This window comes from Urtica dioica, chromosome 1 (assembly GCF_054948205.1).
Source record: "Urtica dioica subsp. dioica isolate 48M chromosome 1, U.dioica_male_clone48M_v1_H2, whole genome shotgun sequence".
In the NCBI taxonomy this organism is placed as follows: domain Eukaryota; kingdom Viridiplantae; phylum Streptophyta; class Magnoliopsida; order Rosales; family Urticaceae; genus Urtica; species Urtica dioica.
In genome coordinates, this window is record NC_142756.1 from 15,470,323 (window position 1) to 15,495,226 (window position 24,904).

Below are 24,904 nucleotides of genomic sequence, written 5' to 3' on the forward strand. Positions count from 1 at the left end.
GCAATTGCCAATTCACCGCGCTCCTCGCAAAGTATAGCGTCACGCACCGGAAAACTCTCGCGTACCACCCGCAAGCCAATGGACAAGCCGAGGTCTCAAACCGTGAAATCAAGAAAATTCTGGAAAAGACGGTGGGAAGCTCTCTCAAAGATTGGGCCCAAAAGCTCGATGATGCATTATGGGCGTACCGTACGGCGTTCAAATCGCCGCTTGGAATGTCCCCGTACCGGCTTGTCTACGGCAAAGCTTGTCATCTCCCAGTGGAACTCGAGCACAAAGCACTATGGGCGATGAAGATTCTGAATTTCGACCACAAGGCTGCGGGAAAGCAAAGGCTCTTTCAACTCAACGAGCTCGATGAACTTCGACGAGACGCGTACCAGAATGCAATGATCTACAAAGAGAAGACAAAGGCGTGGCACGACAAGCATATCAAGCTCAAAGAGATCCAACCGGGACAACAAGTTCTACTATACAACTCCCGGTTGAGACTCTTCCCCGGAAAACTCAAGTCTCGATGGTCCGGGCCTTTTAAAGTCACACAAGCCTTCCCGTCGGGAACGTTCGAGATTGAGAGCGCTAGCGGAGACAGATTCAAGGTGAACGGACAGCGAATCAAACCGTACTTCGGAGCGGTTTTCGAGAGCGAGAAAGTGGTGGCCTACCTCGACCTCGTCTAGCAACAAAATGTGGTAACCCGTCAAGCTATTGACGTTAACTAAAGCGCTTCGCGGGAGGCAACCCGTGCTTTCTTTCGTTGCATTTTTTATTTCATCTCGATTTCTTTTCATCACGTTTGTTTTCTTAAAAAAAAAAAAAAAATTTAAAATTGGCATCTCCGAGGAACAGGCGCGGAACGCGCGCTGCTCGGATCTGTTACATCGCGCCGCGGCCCTTGGACCACGCGCCGCGAGGTAGCGAGTTTTTTTTTAACAGTCACCCCCGAGCAGCATGCGCGTTCCGCGAGGTTTTAAAATCTGCTACCTCGCGGCGCGACCCTAGTACCTCGCGCCGCGAGGTCCCGTTGTGTTTAAATACAAATGAGCGGTTTTACACATAATTTTTCAAATTCAAACCATTTCTCTCAAACCCTCTCCGACTTTTTCAAGACCCAAACCTAAAATCTCGATTTTTCTTCCAACAAAACTCTAATATTCACACATCCATTCCATTGTTCATCACATTGAGTGGATTTCTTGTTCAAATCGTGATTTATCCTTGTGTGTTCTTCATTCTCATTTCAAGCCAACAAGGTAACACTCTCTAAACTCGCATTTGATGATTATTTGGTGTGAGATTCGTGTTTTAGCAATGAGTTAGAGTAAGTTTGTTGTTTGGGTCGAGCCATTTTATGCCAAATTTGTCAATATTAGTGTCCGCTTGGCTCGCCCACCACGTGTTCGATGAAATGTCTAAACGAAATTGGGATGGAATTTGTGATCAATCGGGGCTTGAATCCATGCGTAATAATGAGATAACGAGGGTTAAGGCTCAAGTTTGGGGGAAGTGAGTCATTACGCTCGAATGTGATTGACTAATTTTGGGGTTTATTTGTCTTGTAGATGCATCGAGCCGCCTCATCGTCTCGACCCAAGCGAGCCCGACACTCACTCCCGGCACTGCCACGCCCCCCCACACTCATTGACGGTGCCGGCGAAATATGGGACAAGATTTGTCAAGTGAATTTGCTACCCGAGAAGGCGCTCCGACCCGACCACCGGTGCGGAAACATGGAGCACCAAATTGCGAGCCGCCATTGGAAGAAACTCGCCGACATCGAGATGAGAGCGGCACCAAAGCTCGTTCGGGAGTTCTACTCGAACCTCTCCGTCACCGTCGACAACTTCGTTTGTGTGCGGAACGTGGTTGTCAACATCTCGTCGGTCGCGATCAACGCCTACCTCGAGATTCCGGAGCCGGACCATGACGAATACGCGCCACTCCTCTTGCACCCACAATGGGAGGAGTGGATTCGCTTGCTAGCACATCCCGGAGCCCAATACCAAACGAAGCGGGTGCGTGGTCAAGTCGTCCCCAATTTTCTCGCCATCTCCGACCTCAACCGGTATGCCAAGGCGTGGCAACACTTCATATGCTCGACGCTCCTCCCGTGCAAGAGAGAGCATGTCGTGGACCTCCCTTGCCTCGCCCTCCTCGCGTGCATTGTAACCGGTAAAACGATCAACATCGGGAAGGTGATCAAGGAGCGACTCGTTTTCTGCGCCAACCGCGACACCGAAGTGACGCTCGGGCACGGTGGCATCATAACCGGCATGTGCCTAGAAGCCGGGCTGAGAATCGTTCACAATGAAGCCCGGCTTGGTCTTGGGGACCCAATTGATGCCGAGAGAATAATGAAGCTCCGGCAATGGAAGCATGGGCACGCACATCCGGATGGGGCGGGATTCATCAACATCCCGGAGCAACACCGAGGCGACCCAAATGCCCCCATTCTCGGACCACCTGATGAACCGGAGCACGCCCCGACCCACCATGAGCGAGACAACAACTATGATGAGGTGATGATCATGATGAACCGGCTCGACTCCCGTCTGAGCGACACCCACACCGCACTAGGAGGTTTCCTCAACGACTTCGGCGAGCGACAATGGGAGCGGGACGAGTTTCAACAGAATGTCTACAACATGTGGACTGCGCATCAACAGACCATCTACCCGGACGCCCCGAGCTACCCGACATATCCTCCGCACCTAATGACGCCGTACCCCGCGTTCCCTTCGTGGGATTCGGCCAGCTACAACCCTCCGCAACACGACGATGAGGGCGTCCACGACGAGGACGAGTAGGGGAGCTCGGCCACCCCCGCAAGGTAAGTCCCCTTTCCATCATTTTTATTGTGTGATTACATTGAGGTCAATGTAAGTTTTGAGTTTGGGGGGGGGGGGTAATTGCTTGTCTTGCGGGGGATTTTTGTACATTAGTAGTTGTTTTTCTAGGTTGTTTTTGTTTTGTGTTAGGATAATTGGTAGAAATTGGTGTTTTGTGTGCTTTAACTGATTCAATAAATGTTTGCCGATGATATGGATAGTCTTAAGCCGTAGACATGTAAAAAAATCTGTGAATTACCGAGTGAAAAAGAATCTTGTTGAGTTTTGTGTTATCGCTTAAAGCCCGAATAATGTTTGTCTCGATGCTTAGACGACCTTGAGTAGTAGTTTAACTCAGTTTTGAAAAGTGACCACCGAACACACTAAGAACCTTTTCGGACCCCTAGTCGAAGCGAAATTGAGCGTACATTGATCTAGTAAGAATGATATAGGCGTTAGGAATAACCCGTCGAGCCAAAAAGCCAACCCAAGATTTTTATCAATTAGAACCCACTCACAAAAAGCCGAACGATTTAGCTTTCTCGATACTTAGTCAGAAAAAGCCGAGCCAATGATTTGAAAATCCCACAAAGAACCTCATTGACTTTAGCGACTCTTGAGTGACATTGTTGAGTGAAATTTTTTTATTTTATGACATGTTCTCCGACTCGTCTCTACATATTACATTGTCTACTAGAACACCACGCCGGTGTTTATTTATATTGTTATGTACCGAAAAAAAAAGAAAAAAAAAAGTGTTTATTTATGTCATACATTTTTATTTTGGCGTGGTGTTCTATGTTTTTGTTTTAGAGACGTGTCGCTTATTGTTGTTGAGTTGAAGTTTGGGGGGGAAACACGAGAAATAAAAGACTAAGTAAAACGTTCTTGTTAGGCGAAATTTAATGCCAAGAACGAGGGGAGGTGAGTGAACGAGCTTTGTATGAGGGTTGTGATTTTGGTGAGAGGTTTGAGTCGCTAAGGTCGATGTTTTAGCTACTAAAAATTCCATTCCATACCTTTGACCCTAGCCTAAAACATTACAAGCTTTAAAGACCTATTGACGAGCTAGAAATGACATGTGCGCATTAGTGGAGATCAAGGGTGAAGAGAAGGCTTATGGTGTGTCGAATCGAATAAATCATCATCATTCATAGAATCGATTTTTGTGGTCGCAAATTAGGATTGGGAAAGGCTACGAATCTTGGGAATCAAAAGCTAATCGAGACAAAGAACATTGCAAACGGCTTGAGCTAACACGAACTTGTATGGATTCTTTTACATTTGGTAGTTGACTTAGAGTTTAAAATCATGGATTCCCGTGTCAATGTAAGTCTGAAGGTTTGAAATTGAGGTAAATATGAGTCAGTTAGTTCACGTAAAGCATTAAGATTTACCAATTTAGTGTAGGTAACTTCTTTGGTGTGTTTTTGTTTTGTGTCTATTATTTTGTCGCTTGAGGACAAGCAACGGTTTAAGTTTGGGGGTATTTGATAGGTGCGTGTCGTACGTAGAAAACTCCTATTATCCCAACTAAATCTGAGCTTGTTCTTGGGTAGTTTTGAGGTTTTTCGTGTGTTTTGAAGGTTTTCAGGTCAAAAATGGGAATTCTATGATATCTGGGGCAAAGCCGCACGAATCGAGGCATTCGGGATCGAAAACGAGGCTAGAACGAAGAAGGAATCACCAAGGCGTCAGACCTCGCGCCGCGACCCACCTAGCGCGCGCCGCGAGGTTTGAAAACGCATCTCGAGTCGTCTCCGAGCGTCTAGCGCGGTCCGCGAAGGTGTGGGATTGTTCACCTCGCGCCGCGACCTCCAGACCGCGCGCCGCGAGGTTGAAGAACGTCAGAGTAGAAAATCCCCGAGCGTCAAGCGCGGAACGCGACCTCCTGAGAAATGCGACCTCGCGCCGCGACCCCAGTACCGCGCGCCGCGAGGTGCGCGAATCCAAAAAAAGGAAACGCGTTTTCTGGAGCGATCTGGGCCGTCGGATCAAGTTTTGTTACCCAGTCTACTCCGAAAATTAGAGGAAACACCCTAATTTTGTTACCCATCCAAACTTTTGTTTAGGACTTTTGCCACTTTTTAATTGTTTTCTTAGTGCTTGGGAGAGATAGAAGGGAAGAGGAGACCCGTTCTTCATCGATTTGGCGCCAATCACAGTTTTATTCTTTTCTTTTCTCTTGAACTCCCTTATTTTAATTTTCAATTTAGTTTTTCAAGTATGTTTTCTCGTTCTTCCTTTTCTTTTATTTTATTCTTGTTTCCTAGCTACGCCATGAACTAATTCCATTAAGGACTATGGCGTAGCGGGTTTAGGATTCGGTTATGGATATTATTTAATATATTGAAATTCAATTCCCATTCTCTACTACTTTGCTTAATTCAAATCCATTTTTAATGCTTGTTCAAGCTTAGCTACCTTGTTCATGATTTTATACTTCAACTTGATGCTTGAGAAAGATTAGGTTGTTAGTGTTTTGGTTTGAATTACTATGTTGCATGCCTAGGCTAGAGATAGTTAGGTTGCCATAGAATCGTGTGAATGCTCTTGGTATGAATGCATGTTTTTGTTAGGGATTGAGATCGAGAGAAGATTTTCCTAATTTTGACATAGGTTGTTAGATGCTCGAGAGAGATTTAGCAATATCATTATGTGAGTATGATTAGCAAATAGTAGTGAGTGATTATTGTTTGTGCGTGAAATTCATGTATCCAAACCGTTGAATAAACCCGTGAAGCCTTGGTCCTTAGCCTCTCCTTCTGCTTACAACTTCTGCTTACGTATTTTGTTATTTAATTGCTTTAAAACTTGTCATTAATTTGTGACATCTTTCCATCTTTCCTTTATGTTCAATTCGTGCTAGTGATTTGTTTGTTAATTAAGCTTGTTCCTCGTGGGATCGACACTCGTACTTAAATTCACTATATTACTTGGGCGACACGTGCACTTGCGCGCGTAAAAATCGCAACAGGATCTTGGTCACCGAACCAACGACATTGAAATAAGACGACGCGACAATTGTTCTGATACGTCAAGACAATGACGTTTTCTACTTGACCGTAGAAGTCGTGACCTCCTTCACTTGGTACACATACCCCGCTATTCTGAGTCGTTTTTCTGCTATCACGTTGACGGGAGATAAATTTAACTCCGTTCACTACACAACACGGATACGTCTGTGGTGCAAAATGTGGTCCCAATGCCAATGCATATAATTCGGAGGTAACGGATAATCTGTCTTGGGTCATGCGAAATACCTACATACAACCATTAACGAGTCGGTTATTAGTTATCTCATATTCTTTGAGTTTATTAGTCAAATACCTTTTCCCAAAACCATTTTGGGAACTCAAGTCGATGCGCTTCTTCAACATCTGGCCGACCTTCTAATTCCATAAGATCTATGTGTTCACTGAAATAAAATTCATGTTCATTTAATACATCACTTCGTATAAATATAATTCAAGTTCATTTATTTCACTCATTTACCTCATGAAATCGTCAATTTCGGGACAATTTCGTAAAATGTACCACTCAGCGAGCAATCGTATATTCTCATCTAAGCGTATCGTGGTCATCTTCCCGTAAGGCCGACAACTTGATGACTGAAACACCGATAACTCCTGTTCGACACCTTCGAAGTTAGACGCGACGTCTGTTCGTTGGGGCATGTTGAAACGATTCTCAACGCCTTCTAGATACCTTGAGCAGAATGTCAATGCTTCATCTACAACATAGGCTTCGGCAATTGAACCCTCTGGTCTAGCTCGATTACGCACAAAGTTCTTGAGCGTTCCAAGGTATCTCTCAAATGGATACATCCACCGCATATGAATTGGACCTCCGTTAATTGCCTCCTCCGGTAGATGCATTACCAAATGAACTATGATTGTGAAGAAATCAGGCGGGAAAATTCGTTCCAACTTACACAATATAAGCTTCACATCCTCTTGCGCCTTCTCAATGTCTGAAATTACCAGCGTTCTAGAGCAAATAAGTCTGAAGAAGTTGCAGAGCTCTATTATGGCGTCTCGAATTGTTCGATCCAGAAAAGGACAAATAGCAGGAGCCAAGAGGCGCTGCATAATCACGTGACAATCGTGAGACTTCTAACCCGTCAACCTCCCATCCGCGGTAACATTCTTCTTCAAATCCCCCACAAAACCATCGGGAAATCTGACAGATCTCAAGAACTCAGTAAACCGCTTCCGTTCTGAAGGTGTCAGAGTGTATGACGAAGGCGGTTTCATCCATCTATCTCCTTCTTGGTACAAATGAAGCTCGTGCCTTATGTTCCAGTCCGTCACAGTCAATCGCGCCTTATCTGTGTCTTTCGTCTTCCCCTCAATGTTCAGCAAGGTACCCAGAAGATTCTCGCATACATTCTTTTCTATATGCATTACATCGAGGTTATGCTTCAGCGTAAGACTCGACCAATACGGCAACTCAAAGAAAATACTTTTCTTTGTCCAATTCAGCTCACTCGCATCGCGCTTTCGTTTCTTCCCGCCGAAGTCAGGGTGCTTCACCGGGGTTGCATCTCCCACTAATCGCAATTGTCGAAGTATATTGCTCGCTGATTTTCTCACTGGTGGTGGTCGTTTCTCATTTCGTACCTCGTACAGTTTGCTCTTTCTCATCGGGTGTAACAACGGCAAGAATCGACGATGATCGCAGTAAACAATCTTGTTTCGAGCCTTGAAAGATGGTGTGTCGTTGTTACACGTCGGACAAGCAAGGTACCCTTGACCACTCCATCCCGACAAACTGCTTCTCGCTGGAAAATCATTCACCGTCCATAGAAGTACGGAAAACAACCTGAATAGCTCACCGGTCGAACCATCTCTCAACACAACTCCGGTTTCCCACAATTCCTTCAGCTCATCAATCAGCGGTCGTAAGAAAACATCCATGTCTTTTCCCGGCGCACTACGACCTGGTATAAGCAATGTTAACATCAAGTACGATGTTTTCATGCACAACCACGGCGGTAACTTGTACGCAGTCAAGACTACCGGCCACATATTGTACGATAAACTCATGTCATCAAATGGGTTGAAACCATCGGCGGCAAGTCCAAGCCGGACGTTCCTCGGTTCTGCCGCAAACATGAGATATTTTCGGTCGATCTCCTTCCACGTTGCTCCGTCTGCCAGATGTCGCAGTACACCATCCTCTTTAATGCGTTCATTCTCGTGCCACTGCATCTCTAGAGCTGTGTGCCGACTCGCGTACAGTCGCTTAAGTCGATCTTTCAGTGGAAAGTAGCGCAACACTTTATGCGCTACTTTTTTTCCACCGTCTTTCTTCAACCACCGGCTCTCATTACAAACTGGACACTCGTCTAGATTGGCGTTGTCCTTCCAAAACAACGCGCAATCGTGTTTGCAGACGTGAATCGACTCGTAACCCATACCAAATCGACGCAATTTCGCCTTTGCTTCATAGTGTGACTCTGGAATCGTGTTGCCGATCGGATGAGATTTTTTCAGTACTTTCAGTAGCTGATCAAACGACTTATTCGTCCACTTGTTCATCACTTTCAAATGCATCAACGTGACAACAAATGAGAGTGACGAATACTCCGTACAACCCGGCCATAATTCTGTGTTCAGGTCGCTGAAAAGGTCATCGAACTGTCCACTCTGGTATTCTGCATTCGGGTCAATACTGTCATCGTCACCGTCTACGTCATTGTGATCTAAGATATCGTGTACAGCATCAAACATCCCTCTTCCTCTGTACTCCGTCTGATACTGCATTTCGTCATCTTCTTCCTCCCCGTGAAAGTTCCACCTCGTGTAATTCCTCTTAAATCCTCTGATAAAGAGATGATTCTCTATATCAGGAATTTTTTGCATCAACACGTTGTTACACCTCTTGCATGGACACTTAACTCGTCCTTCGACATTTACGTGTTGTCGGGCCATTGCCATGAACTCTGTCAAACTCAACGCTTAAACGTTGGTCCTCGATTATCCAATTCCTATTTGGATAACTCATTTTACCTATAGATTGAACATTTCAAAATTTAGTAGTTTTCAGATTTTATTTTATAATTTCACGATCGATCCTACCGAAATTTCGGCAGAACCTCCCCTATAAACTTAACAACCCGGCATCAAGCCTTTAACTTTAAAACCTGCATAAAAACATCATAAAACTAACAATAAATCCAACCTCAGTGGTTCGATTATTAAAATTCATAATCCATCACATTTTTAATCATTTCTAACAACAATTAAATACAATTCCATTTAATTTACATAAACTAACTAATTGTTTTTACATAATTTTACCAAATATAAAATTTATAACAAATATATAATTCATTTGTAACTAATTAATTAATTTATAATTTATAACAAATATATAATTCTAAAAATATAAATTATGTAAATATAACTAATTAAAATAAATTTATAACTAATATATAACTAAAGTTTATAATCCTATATATATTAATCATATATAACTAATATATAAATAAATTTATAACTAATAAATTTATAACTAATATATATTAATCCTATAACTAACTAATATATATATATATATATATATATATATATATATATATAACAACAATTAAATACAATTCCATTTAATTTACATAAACTAACTAATTGTTTTTACATAATTTTACTAAATATAAAATTTATAACAAATATATAATTCATTTATAACTAATTAATTCATTTATAATTTATAAAATTTATAACAAATATATAATTCTAAAAATATAAATTATGTAAATATAACTAATTAAAATAAATTTATAACTAATATATAACTAAAGTTTATAATCCTATATATATTAATCATATATAACTAATATATAACTAATATATATATATATAAATTTATAACTAATAAATTTATAACTAATATATATTAATCCTATAACTAACTAATATATATATATATATATATATACATATATATATAAAGTTTTAAAAAACAAACTTACCGATCGGTATAAGAGGAGGGAGAGCGCGCGGCCAGAGAAGGGGAGCGGCGTCGGCGTCAGTGGTGGAGCGGCGTCGGCGTCGGCGGCGGAGCGGCGGAGGAGCGGCGGAGGAGGAGCTGCAATGGGAGAGAGAGACTTTAGGAGAGAGATGTGAGGAGAGAGAGAGAAGTAGTGAGGAGAGAGAGACTTACCGGGGAGGCACACGGCGGAGGAGCGTCGGCGGCACACGGCGGACGAGGCACACGGCGGAGGAGGGAGAAAGTAGAGAGAGAAATGTAAATTTTAGGGTTTGGAGCGAATGGGGAAAGCTGGGTCGCGATCTGGTATTTAAAGACATTTACCGACGATTTTTTCGTCGCTAATTGATTTCATTTCGTCGCTAAATGAACTTACGTTAACCAGACATTTAGCGACGATTAAATCGTCGCTATTAGTAAATTTCAAATATTTAGCGACGATTTTATCGTCGCTAAATCATTTCGTTTTAATTTAATGGGAGGGATTTTTCCCTCTTTAAAATTCGTTAAAATTCGAAAACATTTAGCGACGATATTTTCGTCGCTAAATGAATTCAGAAATAATTAGCGACGAATTTATCGACGCTAATGTTTTCCCCGCGAACTTAGCGACGACAAAAAAGAATTAGAGACGATAAAGTCGTCGCTAATTATCATTGCCGCCAACCTTTAATATTTTTCGCACCAAAGAAGTAGCGACGATATTATCGTCTCTAAAAGGGTGATTAGCGACGATTAAGTCGTCGCTAATAGTTTCGTCGCTAAATGTGGTATTTCTTGTAGTGACTACATAAATAAAAAAAAAAGTGTCGGAGGTCTTATTTGTGATCTTTTGAAGAAAAAAAAATTCCAAAAAAGTCAAAACACTTTTTTTTTACTCATATTTAGAGCAATTTCCCTATTGAAAATTCTTCATAAAGCCTAATACAAATGCAATCCAAATAAAGAAGCCCGTTTCTAGAAGCATTTTCTAGAGGAGTTTTATCCAAATAAGTTCATCGAATTCTCAGTGAGATGAAGATAGGTTAAGATTATATTCTAGAAAGTCACTCGCTCGTTTGTAGTTGTGATGGAAAAGTTATATGCTCAGTGCTATGTTCATAACATAAATAAATCTGTTATATATATATAGTTGAGTTTGTGTATATAAAAACACTCACAATAGTACCAGCAGTCTTTTTATTTCTTAAGAAACTGAAAAACACAAGTCCTCAATTCATTTAAATTCTCTAGTCTCATCCAATTGGTCTCACCTCTCATCTATTTGTAAAGACATCCTCCAACCATCTTAAATTTTCTTCGGCCAAATCATACTTTTTTTTTCCTTCCCAAAAAATAAATAATAATAAATAAATTTAGTGATACTGCTTCAACTCGTATCCCCTTAATTATCCAATGGGACTCAGAGAAAGAGTTAAGATCGTTGAGCTCTGCAAAGTGGAACCGAACGGCATTGCCACGGCCACTGCTCCGAAACATATTCCTCTCAGTTTCTTTGATTTGCTTTTCTTAAGATCGTCTCCAGTACAACGCGTCTACTTCTTCAACACGTGTAGCTCTGATGTAATTCCGAGGCTCAAACAATCCTTGTCCCTCACTCTCCGCCACTTCCTTCCCCTCGCCGGAAACGTTGTCTGGCCTGAATCCTCTACCATTCCGTTTGTCCGCTACCTCGAAGGCGACAACGTTTCGTTCTCTGTGGCCGCGCCTGGCCCGGATCTCGACTTCAAAATTCTCTCCAGCATGGACGTGGCCTTCGAGAATGAGGCCTACTATGCCCTCGTTCCAGACCTGTCATCGTCTAATGAAAAAGCTGCGGTGGTGGCTTTGCAAGTCACGATTTTTCCGGGGGAAGGGTTCTCACTGGGCGTGACGCTCCACCACGCTGTGCTAGACGGAAGATCGGTGCACATGTTCATTAAGTCTTGGGCCCACGTTTGCAGGTAATGACAATTTTTTTTTTTTTTTCATTTTTTATATTACATCAAATATTATGCATTTATTTGAAGAGATTTTTACACAAATATTACTAAACTAATATAATTTTTTATTACTAGATAATTTTTATTACAAAAATACTAAAAACAGGATAGATAATTTTTTATTACAAAAATACCATTTGACTGTTTTCTTATTTAATGACTGACATGTTACGAAATATTAAAATTGTTCACGAATACAAAATCCTGTATTTAATGACTGATCTCTTATAAATGTTTGAACGGTATTCAAGTCAAATTTTATGTTGTGGTTGATTTAGGAAAAGAGACATAAATTGAGTAATATCTATGTCCAAATCTGTTATTTGAAATGACTTTAATGAAATTAACGTTTATTTATTTATTAAAAATTTGATGATTTTTCGAAGAAAAAGTGCGTTGCAGATATTCTTGTTCAAAGGAAAATGTGCATTAGACCTCAAGTTTCTCTTTATTGTTTATAGGATGGTTTGCGGATTTTTTTGTTAAAAGGAAAATGTGCATAAGACCTCAAGTTTAGTTTCTCTTTATTGTTGTTAAAGATACATGTAACTTAAAAAAATGAAGTTTTTATATGTTATATCTGGTTTTGTAGGTCCCTCGACCAGGAGGGGTTTTCCTTTCCCCTGACGGAGGAGCTAACACCGTTCTATGATAGAACCGCTGTCCGCGACCCACGTGGGTTCGCTGAGATTTGTGCGAGGAATTGGATGAGCATAGACGGACCTGGAAACCGAAGCTTGATGCTAATGGAGCACAAACCTTTGCCGGAATTGGTCCGCAGAAGTTTCACATTGACCCGTCGAGACATCGAGAAGATTAGCTTGACCATATGTCCTCAGATGACCAGGGTGTCCACGTTCTCTCTAGTGGCCGCTTACGCATGGGTGTGTATGGTGAAGTCCGAGGGAATGGACTCTGCCAATGCAAATGTGATGCTTGCGATCCCATGCGATTGTCGGTCCCGCTTAGATCCTCCATTGCCGACGAACTACTTTGGTAATTGCATCGCGGGTGGCATAGCCATGGCTAGAGGGAAACATCTTGTGGCAGATTGGAGAGAGGGTTTGGTTACGGCTGTGAAGTCAGTGGTGGAAGAAATAAAGAGCTTCGATGGCGATGGACTTTTAAAAGGGGTTGACGATTGGTTGCACCTAAAATGGGACTCTTACGATCCAAATAGCCTCGGAGACAAGTATTGTGCAATAGCTGGATCACCTCAGTTTGAGGTATATGCCTCAAATTTTGGATGGGGACGGCCGGCGAAGATCGACCTTGTATCGACCGAGTCTACGAAGATCCTTCTACAAGACGCCAGAGATGGAGATGGGATCGAGTTTGGGTTGGTTATGACGAACACTAAAATGGAAGCTTTTGCATCTATTTTCCGTCAAGGTCTACATTTATTTACATAAATATTTTTTTTTAATATTAGTTTTGGGATTCCGACACAAATATAACTAAATTGATGTCACTTTTACCAAAGTTAACTAAAACTCAAAATTTGACAGTTCTATGATTAAATAGTTGTGCAAAAACTATGATATCCTTTATAATTTTGCGATAGATCAGTCACGGAATATATAATTTCGTGATTGTTCGCTCACAAAATTCTATACTTCATGACCAATTTCAATTTTTTTTTTATAGATCGATCACGAAATAAGAAAACAATTCTGAAATCGTATTTTTGTAAAAAAAAAATTCTTATCTCTAATTTTAGTAATAATATTGTCAAATTTTGAGTTTTTGGTTAATTTTGATAAAGTAATATGAGTTTATAATATTTGTGTCAAAATTCTATAATTTTTCATAGCTACGAAAAATATAAACACAGCAATTTAACTTAATAGTACGAGATCTACGCACGTTGAATGCAATGTGAATGTGCGTGTCAATAGTTCTAGGGTCCACTCCACAAGGCCGGCATAACGAAATTAGAGGCCTAAAGCGACGATACGAAATCCGGCATTTTTTGAACACACGCAAAATAAATTTCACATATGGTAATCATAATAGCAATACCATGAAATAATAAAAATGTTTAATAAAAATATGTTTGTCAATAAACTATCACAACAATGAACTTCATCTTCAAATTCTTCACTCCGATATTTTTCGTTTTACATCACACAAAAAACGAAAAACCTGCAAAGATGAACAAAAACAAAAACACAACTTCAAAATTTTACTTTTCTTACATTTTGCGATGCAAAAATAAACTGGCCAAATCATTATATTCAAGTTTTCCCAACAAATCCTTTTTAATAGAAAACATAATAGTGAGAAAATGGCATTTATTGTCCCTATTTTGAGATTGGTAAATTTCTATGACTATTTTATCTTTTTCTCTTAAGAATACCTCACATCTAACACACAAAAATGAGCATCGATTAAAATAAAAACATAAAGTGGGGCATAGATGCCTACCACTAAAAAAATTGGGGCAATCTTGTCCATTTCTCTTCCATAGCCAGCCCAGATAATTGTTTTTATGACATTGTTGACCTCAAGTAAGATTTTATTAATTTCAACTTTGAAAAGCTTTTCTCTGCAGACGCAAAAGTCGCGAAAATGGTTAATAATATTTAGTAAGCAATATACGCATTCACAAAAGAATTCACTATTTTTTTTATGTAATCAAGTATTCCAATTGGGTACCATTAGTTTGTTCTCGATAAACAACTCTTAATATTTTTAATTCTGAAAAGCAAGTCTAAACCATCAATATTCCAAGATTCCCCATGTTTTAAAATATTTTCAAGATTCAACCAACATGTTTTCAAAACTTTTTCGTCCAATAATTTTAGCTTATCAAAAGTATATATAAAAAAGACCCAATTTCTTTATGATACTCTTGAAACTGCTCAAATCTAATTTGAATTGAAGAAGCAACTCGATCAACCGTATATAAAAAATAATCAATTTGAAATGATTCTTCAAGAGATTTAGAATCATCAGAAACTATTGACTCATCGAATTGTCTCTTTCTACGATTCGCACGTCTTTCACGAATTTGCGATTTTTCTCCCATGTCATTTGCAATTATTTTTGCCAAAATCATGGCAGATGTGAATCCATTTTCTCAATGTCTCTCTAAATATGAAACAAGACCTTTTAATTGATCTAATGCCACATCAATATGCATATCTTTAATTTGTAAACTCTTGCTAACATTAATAGCATGTAAGATATCATACCAAATTGTCATGCCTAGCAATAATTCAAAATCTCCAAGTTCATATACCGCTAGACATTTCATTTCACTCTTCATTTTAGGATCGTCGATTGCTTCTGCTAATTCTGATAATGCATCTCTAAATTTTAGAGCTTGATACCTAGTTGCTTTGACTGTTTTATTCGACTTTCCCAAAAAGATTGTGACAATAGACTACTACAAAACAGTTAACAACCTACATTTAAACACCGTAGTTATAAAAAAGATACTACGGTGTTTCCATCGTAGTCTATCTTCTTTACCATTGGCTACAGTCTATCACTGTAGTCTGATATAGTGAAAATTGAGTCACTTTTTAATAAAACTACGGATTTAAACTGTAGTGTTAAAAGAAACACACTACAATACATTGTAGTCGTAACTTATTAATGAAGTCAGACTAAAACTTTTAAATGTAGTATGAAGTTATGGATTAATTTAGACTACCTATGTTTAACCGTAGTTCTCTATTTAGAATTTTGTTTATCTACTATTTTAAAATGTAGTCTCAACTTATGAATTAAGTCATACACTACAGCTTCTAAACGTTGTATGAATTTATGGATTAATTTAAACTAACAATTTTTACCGTAGTCATATATTTTGAATTCAAATAGTCTACATCCTTAAAATGTAGTTTTAAGTAGTTTAATATTAATAAGACTACACATTTTAAAAGTAGTCTAAATGTATGCACAAATTTCTATTTTTATACCATAATTATAATATTAAATTTCATATAAAAATATGGTTCAAAAAAGTAAAATCAATATACGAAAATGTAATGCGCACCATTCAATTTCATATAAAAATATGATTCAAGAAACTAGAATCAATATATCCATAGTGAATGTATCTAAATTTAAGTAACATATTCAATATCTAACTAAAAAAATTGCATGCCTAATTCAAACTTTGAGGGTTGACCGCCCATTCTTCATGCATCACATCGAGCTCGGCTTAAGTGTAAGTGGTTTTTCCATTGAACTGTTTACACATAAACAAAATATGTCTTAGTTGTCTATTATACAAAAATAAGTCATTTATGTTGTCAATGGTGCCCACAAGAAGAGTAGTAGTGTCTCTTTACTTGCATACATTTGATGTAATATAGTCTCACGAAGACTCTTGCTTGTAATTGCTTATTCATTAATAAAAGTTGAAACCTTCATTCATTTTTCCTTGTCTGTTTGAAGCTTTATGATAAAACCTTAGTCTTTATTCCATAAACAAACCTAACAACTTACGAAGAGACAAATGTAGATTTGCATGAACAAACTCTTCGTAGTTTGCTTAAAACGATATATTCGCAATCTAAGGGTCAAAGGACTATTGACCTTAGTACGATTGTTTGGAGAATCTATGATGTCTGGTTATGGAGCATAGAGAGTTGGAGACTCTATACTTCTTCTAGGTATCTTCCGAAGGTACTGAATTGACCAGTGCACTTCTAGAGACAAAATAAGAACAAACCATTTAACCTCTTATGTCTCGAAGTCACTACGTATGAATTGCATCGTGCTTACCTTAATCCTGAAATGAGACATGACATTTCACAGCTTACGTATTCTCATTTGAGAAAGTCAGAGTTCAGACTCACTATGTGATTCTGAACATGGCCTATTGGTGAAGTACTAAGTTGTGAATATGTCATGAGTAACTTTGTGAAGTTCTCATAGATATGGAATTCATGTACAAGATTGCTGAAATACAATGCATATCACCTCATGCTTTGTTCCTTCGAATGTGAATAAATGAACTGGCCAGTGTCCAAATCGAGTCTTGACTCTTTTGGATGAAACAATGTGACTTGTTAGCTCCTCGTCAATACATTGTTTCTAATTTATTCACAAGCGACAAAGGAGTTGAGGAAATAACAGTTAGAAGGGTAAAATGGTAATTTTGTAAATCCCGACTAGCTGATGATATTCATGAAGGGTAAACATAGATAATATTCAGTGGATCCACTCATTACAATTAGGTTGAATTCTTGAGTAGAAAATAAATTCATTTGAACCGAGAGATTTTCAGTGTCAACTCTTTAGTGGAGTCAGTTGACATTAAACTAAACTTGGAAAAGGTTTGTGAACTTTTGAGTCCAAGTGTTTTAGCTCAAGCTTTGTTCATTTGGATCCATGAGGTCACTGTCACAAATTATATCGAGTAGGAATAGTTAAACTAGAAGCTAAGTCAAAAGAAGAACGAGACAAGTTTTACGAAAATTGTCAAAATGGTATTTTTGTCTTTTTGGACATAGGACGAAATGAATGTCAATAAATTTTTTGACATTGTCATATGATGACAAATGAAATAAATTTTACTCGGCTATACTAGTGTAATTGGGCCTTGAGGATTAATTTCATTTTATAGAATTTTTTATTTTATAGAATTTTACTTGAAAATTCTTAATGGGTTTTTCTTATATTGTCATAAACAAATAAAGAAACATCTAGAAGCATGTTCTACAAGGCCAATTTCGTGCATACCATAGAGAGAAAAAGGGATTTATTTTGTGCATTGATGTATCAAGATACTTGCCAAAAGAATAAGAGGAAACAAATTTCCTCCATGAGGAAAGGGAATTTCGGCCACCAACCTAGAGAAGGAACAAAAGAGGAAACAAATCCAAGGCCTTCTAGAAGGCATTATGGACGTGTAAGGTAAGGGGAAAAGAGGAAATAAGATTTGCTCATGAATGCTTGGAAAAAAGAGGAAACTTTATTTCCAAGGTCAACCCTTCTCCTATAAATAGGACCCTTATTCCTCTCATTTGATTCATCCCACATAAGTTAGAGATTGAGAGCTTCTCTCTCTAGACCTTGTGGTGGCCGAACTCCTCTCTCTCTCTCTCTCTCTCTCTCTCTCTCTAGTTTTCTTTCGTTTTTGTTTTGGCACCTAGGTCCTCATTTGATCTAGTGTTTTTAGCACTTCGACTTTGAGACTTGTTCTCGAGTCGTCGTGTTTAAAAGTGCCCACTCACTAATTCCTTTTCTCTCGAGTGATTCTTGTGATAGAAACTATTGTGGTTGCTCGTGTTGCTGAGGCAAGAAGGGAGACGTGCTGCGAGGGGAGACAAACGTTGCAACTTTCCAAAAGCTTCTCAACGTTCAAGCTTATTAAACCCTAGATCAATTCCAACAATTTATACCATAAATAAACAAAACCCATTTTTTTACTACACACACACACACACACACACACACACACACACACATATATATATATATATATATATATATATATATACTATTTTTCATTATATTATAACTTTGTATTTACCTTACCTTCTGTGGAGATGATGTATTGGTCAACAATGTCGTTCATATACTTTAGCACATAATATCCACACTCAAAAGTTGATGGTTGCTATGAAGACTACAAGTCCAGACATAAGATTTAGTAATGACTCATTTGTTGTCAATGGTGCCTACAAGAAGAGTAGTAGTCTTTTCTTATGTACATTTGATATAATAAAGTCTCACGAAGACTCTTGCTTGTAAATGCTGAATCATTAATAAAAGTTGAAACGTTCATTCATTATTCCTTATCTGTTTCAAGCTTTATGATAAACTATAGTCTTTAGTCCTTAAACAAACCTAACAACATATGAAGAGAAAAATGTAGATTTGCATGACCAAACTCTTCATGGTTTGCTTAAAACAATATATTCGCAATCTAAGGATCAAAGGACTATTGATCTCAGTACGATTGTTAGGAGAATCTATGATGTTTGGTTATTGGACATTGAGAGTTGGAGACTCTATAGTTCTTCTAGGTATCTTCTGAAGGTACTGAATTGATCAGTGCACTTCTAGAGACAAGATAAGAACAAACCATTTAACCTCTTATGTCTCGAAATCACTACGTAGGAATTCCATCATGCTTACCTCAATCCAGAAATGAGACATGTCATTTCATAGCTTACATAATCTCATTTGAGAAAGTCAGAGTTCGGATTCACTATGTGATTCTGAACAAGACCTATTGGTGAAGCACTAAGTTATGAAGATGTCATGAGTAACTTTGTGAAGATCTCATAGATATAGAGTTCATGTACTAGATTGCTGAAATGCAATGTATATCACCTCATGCTTTGTTCCTTGGAATGTGAATAAATGAACTGGTCAGTGTCCAAATTGAGTCATGACTCTTTTGGATGAATCATTGTGACTTGTAAGCTCCTTGTCAATACATTTTTTCTAACTTATTCACAAGCGACAAAGAAGTTGAGGAAATAACAGCTAGAAGGGTAAAATGGTAATTTTTTAAATCCCGACTAGCTGATGATATTCATGAAGGGTAAACATAGATAATATTCAGAGGATCAATTCATCACAATTAAGTTGAATTTGTGAGTAGAAAATATATTCATTTGAACCGAGAGATTCTCAGTGTCAACTTTTTAGTGGAGTCCGTTGACATTAAGCTAAACTTGAAAAATGTTTGTGAACTTTTGAGTCCAAGAATGTTAGCTCAAACTTTGTTCATTTGGATCCATGCGGTCACTATCACAAGTCATCTCGAGTATGATTAGTTAAACTAGAAGCTAAGTCAAAACAAGAACTAGACAAGTTTTACGAAAATTGTCTAAATGGTATTTTTGTCTTTTTGGACATAGGATGAAATGAATGTCAATAAATAAGTTTTTTGACATTGTCATATGATGAAAATGAATTGATCCACACGGGCAACTTAAAGAATTTGGGCCTCGAAGATTAATTTCATTAAATGGAATTTTACTTGAAAATTCTTAATGGGCTTTTCTTATGTTGTCATGAACAAATGAAGAAAAATCTAGAAGCCCCTTCTAGAAGGCGTTGCTCGTCCAAACCCAAGGAAAGAGAGACTAATTTTGTGCATTGATGTATGAAGATACATGCCAAAAGAAAAAGAGGAAATAAAAATTTCCTCTATGAGGAAAGGAAGTGGGCGGCCAAGGCAAGAGAGGAGGCAAAAGAAAAAACAAATCTAAAGTCTTTTAGAAGGACCTTGGACGTGTGGAATAAGGAAATAAGGACAAGATATTTGCTCATGAATATGTGATATTCTATAGAGAAAAGGAAACTACCTTTTGAAGGTAATCATTCTCCTATAAATAGAGCCCTCATTCTCATTGTTTCTCATCCCAAAATTTTAGAGATTGAGAGCTTCTCTTTCTAGAATATTTGGCCGCCCCTCTCTCTCTCTCTCTCTAACTCCTTTCGTTTTTGTTTTGGCACCTAGGTCCACATTTGACCTAGCATTTGTTTTAGCTCTTCAACTCTAAGACTTGTTCTTGAGTCGTTGCATTTAAAAGTGCCCACACACTTATTCCTTCTTACCTCGAGTAATTTATGTGATAGAAATTTTTGTGGTTACTCGAATTCCCGAAGAACGAAGAAAGAGGAGTTGCATGGGGAGACGAGCGATTCAACCTCCACTAGCTTCTCAACGATCAAGCTTCATAAATGTTAGTAAACGTGCAATCGCTTTATGGTAGTTTTAATTTAAAAATAACATGTGTTTGCTCTTGGGTCTAGGTTAGTAAAAATCATTTTACTTGTTTAAAGAAATTTTTTATTTTCCGTCGCTTGCTAGAAGCGTTAAATCTTTTTTTAACCCTAGATCAATTCCAACATCCTTACGAATGTCAAAATTAATTAATAAGTTTCTATGATACTATAACATTCTTGAAGCATATACCTTAACATTTCCCATTTCACTTGTTTTTTTGCAGATCTGTTGGATTTGGAGTTAAATATTTTCATTCCACTAAAAAAAGTAAGCAATCAAATATGTACACATCTAGGAGATAGTCATATAAAAACTAGTAACCATGAACTTTCGTATTGATGACAACTTTTATGTCTCCTTTAGGTTTACGCCCAAGAGAATCAAAATAATAGACCATCTCGCTATGCGGATCTATTACCAACAGCGTCCAATGATTTCTGACATACATATAAAGATTATCATGGGACAACTATCTTTATCAATATTTATATAGAAAAACAATTAAAAGTATACTAACCCGAAATTGTAAGGAACTAAAAATAGCTGATTAACATGACAACCGTCAATCCTTTTAGCCAACAATTCAGCTCTTACACTAGTGGTCTCTGTATGTGTAGACAGCTTCCCAAGGTCTATGAATTGATACATTTTCAGCAACCCTTTTCTTTGTTGGAATAGATCTAGGATTAAGAAAAGTTTTATCACTTCTAGCAAGCGGCTGAATATACAAAATTTCTTTAAAACACGTAAAACGTTTTTACAACCTAGACAAAGAGCATGAACATATAATTTAAAATTTTAATACTACATTTAGTTTATACTCGATACCAGCCTCAAATTGAGCTTGGACATTGAGAAGCCTTAGGAAGGTTGAAACGTTTGTCTCCCCATGTAGCTCGCCTCTCCCACTAGTCTTCGTGAACATGTGTGCAACCACGAAAGTTTCTACCACTAGAGTCTTTGAGTGTGGTTAGGATTTAGTGTGTGGGCACTTTTAAACACGATGACTCAAGAACAAGTCTTTGAGCCAAAGAGCTAAAACAAATGCTAGGTCTAATGAGGACCTAGGTGCCAAAACAAAAGAACAAGAAGGGTTAGAGAGAGGGAGAGATGGGCGGCCAACAAGTCTAGAGAGAGAAGCTCTCAATCTCTAAAATTGTGTGTTGTGAATTGTGAATGAGGTGGGGTATTTGTAGGAGGAGATTTTGCCTTGAAAAGGTAGTTTCCTCTTTCCCATTGAATATCACATATTCATGAGCAGATCTTTATTTCCTCTTTTCCCTTGCTTTGCACGTCAAACATGCCTCATTGCCACATGGATTTGTTTCCTCTTTTGCTTGCTCTCTCTTGGCCGAAATTCCCATTGCTTCCAGAAGCAAATTTGTTTCCTCTTTTTCTTTTGGCAAGTATCTTCATACATCAATGCACAAAATAAATCTCTTTCTCTTGCTATGTTGGACGAAAATGAGGCTTCTAGAACATACTTCTAGATGTTTCTTTATTTGTTCATGACAACATAAGAAAAACCGATTTAGAGTTTTTACATAAAATTCCATGAAATGAAATTCAATCCTCAAGGCCCAAATTCTCAATATGGTCGTGCGACATATTTCATTGTCATCATATGACAATTTCAAATAAACTTATTTTTTGACATTCATACCATCCTAAGTCCAAAAGGACGAAAATTACCCTTTAGACAATTTTCGTAAAACTTGTCTAGTTTAACATTTGAGTTGTGGTAGTGACCTCATGCATTTAGATGAACAAAGCTTGAGCTAGCATACTTGGACTCAAAAGTTCACAAACTTTTTCCAAGTTCTAGCTTAATGTCAACTGACTCCACTAAAGAGTTGACACTGAAATCTCTTGGTACAAATGAATTTATTTTCTACTCAAGAATCTTACTTAATTGTAATGAGTGGATCCATTGAATATTATCTATGTTTATCCTTCATGAATATCATCAACTAGATGAGATTTACAAAATTATCGTTTTACCCTTTTATTTGTTATTTCCTCATCTCTTTTGTCGCTTGTGAATAAGTTAGAAACAATGTATTGACGAGAAGCTAAAAAGTCACGTTCATTCATCCAAAAGAGTCACGACTCAATTTGGACACTAACCAGTTCATTTATTCACATTCCAAGGAAAAAAGCATGAGGTGATATACACTGCATTTCAGCAATGTTGTACATGAATTCCATATCTATGAGATCTTCACAAAGTTACTGATGGCATCATCATAACTTAGTACTTCACAAATAGGTCTTGTTGAGAATCACATAATGAGTCTGAACTCTGACTTTCTCAAATGCGAATACGTAAGCTATGAAATGACATGTCTCATTTCAGGATTGAGGTAAGCATGATGCAATTCATACGTAGTGACTTCAAGACATAAGAGGTTAAATGGTTTGTTCTTATTCTGTCTCTAGAAGTGCACCGGTCAATTCAGTACATGCAGAAGATACCTAGGAAGAACTATAGAGTCTCCAACTCTCAATGTCCCATAACCAGACATAATAAATTCTCCTAACAATCATACTGAGATCAATAGCCCTTTGATCCTTAGATTGTGAATATACTGTTTTAAACAAACCATGAAGAGTTTGTTCATGCAAATCTGTAATTGACTCTTCATTTGTTGTTAGGTTTGTTTAAGGACTAAAGACTATAGGTTATCATAAAGCTTCAAACAGACAAGGAAGAATGAATGACCGTTTCAACTTGTATTAAGAATTCAGCAGTTACAAGCAAGAGAATTCGTGAGACTTTATTCCATCAATTGTACATAAGTAAAGACTACTACTCTTCTTGTAGGCACCATTGACAACAAACTCCCACTTGACTCAAAGAAGATGTGAGTAGTCCTTTGTAAAAGATAACTTTTGAATCTCACAATTTGTAAATTTACATTGAATAAATGAGCTTCCGTTTGCTACAATTATATTATTGAGTGAATGATGGATGTATAAGTTTATCGAGTTAATTTAAATTATTTTAATGTAATGCGAAATCTCAGAATAAATAAAGGATTTATCGAGTTTGTCTCGAATAATAAATTATTTTCCGAGGAAATATTCTGGAATTTAATTTAAGAAATAAATTCTCAAGGATGAAAATTATTTCCGAGAAACCTTGAATATATTTAAAATAATCGAGAAGGAGCGAGCAAAGACTCGGTTTGAATCATTTAAATTAAAAGTTCGATCAGGTACGGTTTTAGTCACAATATTTTGTGACAAGGACGTGGTTGTAATGTTTTCTGAGCTCATTGGAAATAAATATTTGAGTTAGGGGTTGATATCAAAAGATGGAGACAAAAGGGATTTAATGAATAATTTCTTTTTTTCCTTCTTCTTCTATATTCTACTCTCTTCTTCTATTTTCTTCACGTCATCTTCTTCCTTTCCTTCATCGCTCTACCTCTCGCGTGACTCACAGCCACCGCGCGCACGTCTTGGCCGAGGAGAAGGGTCACCGCCGCGAGCTGTCGGGGCCGCCGACTGGGAAACGAACGTCGGGAAAGAAGAACACACACCGAGGAAGGTTGAATCTCCTAAAAACAAGCTCAGTTACTTATCAAGTCGAGACGAGCGAGAGCCGATGGAACTGAACGCGTTGAAGCAGGAAAATAGAGAATTCAGAAAAGAGTGATCTCGATCTCACTCTTACTCGACGCTTTAGGACATGCTAACACTTCAGGACGTGCGAACGTTTCAGAACGTGCTTCGGGTCTCGAGAAGCGTGTAAAGCAAGGAAACTCCAGAAGTCAACAAATTTTTAGATGATCTATTCCGGGTAAGTGTAGGGACTTAAGTCAACTACATACCAGGGGAATAACTCTGTTTATGTGCATTATTACGTGTTAGTAAACAAGGAAAAGCTTTAAAAACGAATAATCTCAAAGATTAAGGCTTCGGTCGCTTTTCCTAAAAACTTAGCTCGAGTTCGCTCGATAAGTTCAAACATAAGATATGTGAAACCCAACCTCTGCTACATGATATAATAATCTCTTAAGATCTGTGCTTGACCCGTTAGAATAGGGGAGATAGGAGAGCCGTGTTTAACTCTCGAATTCGAATCAAGGGTAGAAGTACCGGGAGTCATATCCCGAGTCTGCAGCTTAAAACACTAATGACATAAAAGGACAATGATAATTTTTTCAGGATTTAACCCGAGTCGGTCTCCTATGAGTAGCACAGGTGTGTACTCTGAGTGCTGCAGAGTACCCGAACCTTAAAGAATTGATGTGTCGATGGTACCAAAATGAAATGAACCCTGACGGGCTACGAGGGCCTGGGGGATGGCGCTGAGTACTCATATCTCGGGGAGTCGACCAAGAGTCATACCCGACCTTGTTGCCAGGCTATGAGGGCTTGAAGAATGC

At 38.2% G+C, this 24,904-nt stretch overlaps 1 protein-coding gene across 1 annotated transcript; it reads left to right on the top strand.

Moving 5' to 3' along the window:
* Positions 1-11,210: 11,210 nt before the first annotated feature.
* On the top strand, positions 11,211-13,215 carry LOC149407480 (malonyl-CoA:anthocyanidin 5-O-glucoside-6''-O-malonyltransferase-like). The gene is made up of 2 exons (XM_089620342.1): positions 11,211-11,764; positions 12,396-13,215. The coding sequence occupies exons 1-2, from the start codon at positions 11,217-11,219 to the stop codon at positions 13,213-13,215; spliced, it is 1,368 nt and encodes a 455-aa protein (XP_089476468.1). The 5' UTR covers positions 11,211-11,216.
* Positions 13,216-24,904: the final 11,689 nt, after the last annotated feature.

Excerpts from the sequence above, each read along its gene's own strand:
- LOC149407480 (XM_089620342.1), top strand. The coding sequence starts at position 11,217 with ATGGGACTCAGAGAAAGAGTTAAGATCGTTGAGCTCTGCAAAGTGGAA. Across the intron at positions 11,765-12,395 it reads TCTTGGGCCCACGTTTGCAG|GTCCCTCGACCAGGAGGGGT; the intron begins GTAATGACAATT and ends CTGGTTTTGTAG.